The sequence below is a fragment of the Triticum dicoccoides genome, chromosome 3B, assembly GCF_002162155.2.
Source record: "Triticum dicoccoides isolate Atlit2015 ecotype Zavitan chromosome 3B, WEW_v2.0, whole genome shotgun sequence".
NCBI classification, from domain to species: domain Eukaryota; kingdom Viridiplantae; phylum Streptophyta; class Magnoliopsida; order Poales; family Poaceae; genus Triticum; species Triticum dicoccoides.
In genome coordinates, this window is record NC_041385.1 from 787245480 (window position 1) to 787250924 (window position 5445).

At 42.3% G+C, this 5445-nt stretch overlaps 1 protein-coding gene across 1 annotated transcript; it reads right to left on the reverse strand.

Moving 5' to 3' along the window:
* Positions 1–1330: 1330 nt before the first annotated feature.
* Positions 1331–5168, reverse strand: LOC119278484. Its single transcript, XM_037559835.1, has 3 exons — positions 2883–5168; positions 1914–2384; positions 1331–1818 (listed from the first exon to the last, which is right to left on the reverse strand). The coding sequence occupies exons 1-3, from the start codon at positions 2988–2990 to the stop codon at positions 1609–1611; spliced, it is 789 nt and encodes a 262-aa protein (XP_037415732.1). The 5' UTR covers positions 2991–5168; the 3' UTR covers positions 1331–1608.
* Positions 5169–5445: the final 277 nt, after the last annotated feature.

Genomic DNA, 5445 nt, shown 5'->3' on the forward strand with positions numbered 1-5445 from the left:
GCAATTGCGTGCCCATTGTGGGACATGCAGATGACGCCTCTCCCCATACAAACAAGAAAATGGAAGTCGAGTCGCAACCAACTTATAAGGCATGCAGTTGCGACCAAGTTAGAAAACATGCAGTTGCGTGCCTCCTATGAGAGATGCAGTTGGGCCCCATGTCTCTCGCTGCCAGCCCATCCGACAAAACAAAAGGTCCCCCCGTAGTTGCGACCAAGTTAGAAGACATGCAGTTGCGTTCCTAGTGCAGGACATGCAACTTGCACGATCTCTCTCGACGCCACTCCCTCTGACAAAACAAAAGCCCCCCTAGTTGCGACCAAACTTGAGAACATGCAGTTGTGTGCCTGGTGTGGGACATGCAACTGGTCCGCATGCCTCTCGACGCCTCCCCCTTCAAACAAAACAAAAGGTACCCCCTAGTTGCGACCAAGCCAGAATATATGCAGTTGTGTGCCTAGTGCTGGACACGCAAGTAGGTCCCCTGTCTCTCAAACATCGCCCCCTCTGTCAAAGGAAAGGTTCCCGCCTCCTAGTTGCGACCAAACTAGAAGACATGCGGTTGCGTGCCTAGTGCAGCACATGCAACTAGGCCCCAATCTCACTTGACGCCGCCCCCTCCGACAAAACAAAAGGTCTCCTAGTTGCGACCAAGCTAGAAGACATGCAATTGTGTGCGTAGTGTGGGACATGCGACTGGGCCCCATGTCTCTTGACGGCATGCGTCCGGCAAAACAAAAGGTCCTCCCCCTAGTTGCAACCAAGCTAGAAGATATGAAGTTGCGTGCCTAGTGTGGGACATGCAACTAGGCCCCATGTCTCTCGACGCTGCCCCATGTCTCTCGACGTTGTCCCCTCCTACAAAACAAAAGATACCCCCCCTAGTTACGACCAAAACTAGAAAGACATGCAGTTGCATGCCTAGTGTGGGATGGGGAACTAGGACCCATGTCTCTTGACACCGCCCCCTCCGACAAAATAAACCCTCCCACCTAGTTGCGACCAAAAAACTAGAAGACGTGCAGTTGTGATGCCTAGTGTGGGACATGCAACTGGGCCTCCATGTCTCTCAATGCCGCCCCCTCCGACAAAACAAAGCCCCCCCTAGTTGCGGAATGGGAGCCTGATGTCCCAGCCATGTGCCTGCTTGTGCTCACCACAGTTGATTATATAGAAAAACAAAAAAATACTTGTGATGTGTGTGAGGACTTTCTTAAAAGTGCCATATTTTGACTAAAAGAAGGTAAATCTAATAAAAAGAAGACACATTATACCACATAAAAGAAGTACAAAAAATAATAAAAATTATATAGGTTATCCACACACATGGTTGAGTAGGGGGTGTGAAAAACATATAGATGGTCACACATAAATATTTAAAAACTGCACCTTCTTCATAGTTCCAAACTACAGATCATAATATATTTAAAATGCACCTTCTGCATAGTTCCAAACCGCCAAGTTCGAAAACATAAAACACAGGGCTCTCATATATAGAGTTCCTACATAAAAATGCAGTACGGGGTGCATATATACTGCTAGGATAAAGAGAGCATGCATGTTTCCAACTGCAGCTCTTTCTGATCATCTTGTTTCCTCGTCGGTGCCCTACCCAAGCTTCCTCGTGATCACAAATGAATCAATCTCGCTACTCTTGCTGTTCTTGAATCCAAAAAGAACAACATTGTTGACATTCACAATTCGGCCATCACCGTAAGTGCGGTATGGGATTCTTTTGAAATTCCCACCATCCATACAAACAATACCAAAATCATGTTCTTCAAAAAGCGTAGCAGCGGCAACTTTCTTGGGGATTTTCTGGGTGCCACAAAAAACAGTGTTATAACAAAACTTCAAAAGACAAAAGGAAAAAAAGAAGAAAAAAAGAAAATGGAAAAAGAAGAGAAACATACCATCATGCCTAAATGAACATTTGTCCTTGTGAGACGGTGAATGAAAGGCAAACCGACAAACCTATCACTGAGAGGCAGTAAGCCTTGAAGCTCAGATTCCTCGATCTCATTCAACTCGAACCCCCTTGTGCGAACAATGCCTTCATCATTGTCATGGGGAGCTCCCCCATGCTCATCATATTCGTCTGCATCTTCATCATCTCCTTCCATGGGATCTTCGTCTTTAGAGCCGTTGCCCAGCTGGAGAAATAAAATGGCTGCCATTGGGGAAGGCTGATCCAGGAAGAAATACACCAACTGACCCTTCCCCAGCTTGTTGTCTTCATAAAACTTCTTCCAACCACTCCCATACATTGCACTATGTGTGCGACCCTTGTAGCACCTTACAGTGTATGTACGAGTGTTTGCCACGAATGTCACCTCCTCTCCTGTAATGATGTCGAAGTGCACCCTTTCATTGCATGCCACAACCTATTGGGGGGTTGAACACAAAAAAAGAAGCAGAAAACACAACAAAAAGGAGTTAGGACTGTACCGTGACAAACAGAACAAAATATAAAGATGAAAACAAAAAAAGATAAATGAACAAGTTGTTGGGGGTCATCTTATTTAAGAAACTGTTTGTTAAATTTAATGTCCCACTTGGATGCTTCGCATTTCAGATCAGTCCCAACGGCAAAGCTAGTTGCTTATGCAGAGGGCACTAAGGGTGATGAAAATCTATACTGTTTTTGTCATTGACATAAAAAGGGGACACTATGTTAGGCAACCACTTAAAGCAATTACTTGTGACATTGAGTGGGCTGGTGATGACAACCTTGTTTACATAACAATGGACAACATTTTTCGACCGAGATAAGGTATGTTAACTCTTACTCCTACATAAAACTTATCCCTGCCTATGCTATCAATGTGAATACACATACTAGACAAAAAAAATAATAAATAATGATTATGTGGGCACATTACCCCTCGGTTTTTGAAGGCTTCTGACACATACATGCTGAAAGAGTCCTCATTTCTCTCATAGTCGCAACGGTTCAAACAAACTCTGCAAACCGCATACTGTTCACACATAAAAAGATAAAAAGAAAAATTAGTTTGGGTTCAAAAAAAATCACAGATGTTGCTTTATTCTAGAGACCTTCAAGTTCAGCTTATACATATTCCCAAAGAAAAAACAACAAACACAGCACATAACAGTGCAGCTCAAAAAAAGCTTGTCATTTCACAACAAAAAAAAGAATGTTCAACTTAGAAAAAAATCCTAAACACACATCTCTCTAATCAACTACTCATGAAAACAGAGGGTTGTAAAAAAAAGTGCACTCAGTCTCTTGGCCTACTAAGAAATTTAGTACAGAGGGGTGTAAAAAAATTCTCTATAAGTACCTACAAAGCATAAAAAACGCGTTGATAAAAAACAATATCCAGTACAATCCAACAGAGAGACACAGTTAAATCTTAGCCTCTTGGCCTACTAAGAACTTTAGTACTACAGGTAGTAGAAAAAATATTCACTAGAAATGAACCTCAAAAACGGTGACACACAAAAAACGGGGCTGAAACCATCTATTAGAAGATTCTAGAACAAATAGTACACATTTACTATGTTGAAACCGTCTGAAGTAGCAGACATGAATTTCAGGCTAAATAAGCAGAGAAGAACTAGATTAACTGAACCTAACTGAACTTAAACACTGAAAAAGTATAGTTTATTTGGCTTTACACCTCCAGCACCTTACATCCGCATGAAAAACACACTAACACACCTCCAATCTATTGGCTTCTTGAACAATAAGGACACGAGAAAATAACTAAAAAATCCTGGAGTCGATTATAGAGTTGAAGCTATTAATCTTCGCTTGATGCACACAAAAAACGACCCTAATCTCTTCAGATCTGCGGTGTATCACCAACAAGAACAAGACAAACAAAGACACAAAAACAGACTAGGTTCTTCACTAGATGCTCTATGTGTTTCTTCTAGGACAAGGAATAACTCAATCACCCTCAGCCGGTGACATTGTTGACCAACAAAGGGAAACGTGCTTGAATGCTCTCTTGAAGCAGCTTCAAACACAAAGGGGAATGCTAAAAAGCAAACTGAATTGAAAAGAGGTGCTACAATAACAGAGCTTTTTTTATCGTGGTAAGTGAATCTAACTACAAGCAAAGAACTGGTTTTCATCCGCAAATCGCCACCGCGACATGCTGATCGACACGGTCAGCAAGAGACACTATTATGCATGAACGCACAAAATGAAAATAAAAAAGAACTTTGGGGGGTCCAGAGAAATAGATATGCCACATGGTACTACTAATCAAAAACTTGAGACAAACGAATAAACATGCCTCTGCTACTGATAAAATAGGGTTCCATAAAAAATCTGAAAAAACAAATAAACATGCCCACTTCCTAGTGATAGATTCGGTAATTATCTATCCCATTTCCAGTGATTAATAGGATTTTGGCAAAATCTAAAATAAAACAAAATAAGAGACTGAGCCACTCCATTCCACTAAACAAAAGATAATCCTCAACCATGCTACTGATATCAAAAACATGCTACTGATTTGAGGGGCTTCAGGTTTGGGTTCAGTAATAGATATGAGGGGGGTTGGGTTCAGTAATAATCCTCAAAGATGTTGCTGATTTCACAAACATTCTACTGATTTGAGGTGCTTTGGGCTTGGTTCAATAACAGATATGAGGGGCTTTGGGTTCAGTAATAATCCTCAAACATGCCAAAAGTCTGAAGGAAAAAATCATACAAAAAAGAGGACACGGTACATACCACTACTTGAATAAAAAAGGGGAGCGATTCTATGCTTCAAGCTACTACTCTGGACTTGATCGAAAACAAAATATGGAACCCAAAATCCCCTCACATCTACTGCATCTTGCCAACAAAAAATATCACTCACAGAAAAGGGGACAACCCTACATGCCACTGCTTGAAGAAAAATGGCAAGAAGAAATGGCTAAATTCATGTAGCCGATTATATGGTTGAAGCTATTTATCTACACTTCATACAAATTAAAAATGACCCAGTTCTATGGTGTATCACCAACAAGAACAAGACAAACAAAGAAACAAAAAAGAGATGGAGAAGAATGGTAGGGGGAAACTCATCCCATCAGCAGCGCTTGCCATGCCTCTCTCATTGAGCGTGCAGTAGCACGCCAATCTTAGAGCTCGGCCTCTCTTATCCCCCTGTAGCATTCTTCCGATTTGAAACTGGGGGAATGGGGATAGACGATGGGTAATGAGCTCTGACTGCTCGCTCCCCTCTTCTTATCCACGGGGTGGTTGCTTCCCCTTCTTCACTTTAATGCGGCCCAAAAAACAAAAACACATAAAAAGGAAAAAAAGAATGGGCACAGCCCAGCCCCAGCCCATCAGCAGCGCTCGCATAGGGGGTCACGGATACGACGGGGAAAAAACAAAGCGGGCCGGTCCATGCCTTAGACAGGCCGAAAACAAGGGACAAAGTGCCCAGGCGCGAATCTACAAGTAGCTGAAGATCG

Coding starts and splice junctions, on each gene's coding strand:
- LOC119278484 (XM_037559835.1), bottom strand. CDS start 2,990: ATGTGTGAACAGTATGCGGTTTGCAGAGTTTGTTTGAACCGTTGCGAC. Junction 2,385..2,882: donor AAGCCTTCAAAAACCGAGGG/GTAATGTGCCCA, acceptor ACCCCCCAATAG/GTTGTGGCATGCAATGAAAG. Junction 1,819..1,913: donor ATGTTCATTTAGGCATGATG/GTATGTTTCTCT, acceptor TGTGGCACCCAG/AAAATCCCCAAGAAAGTTGC.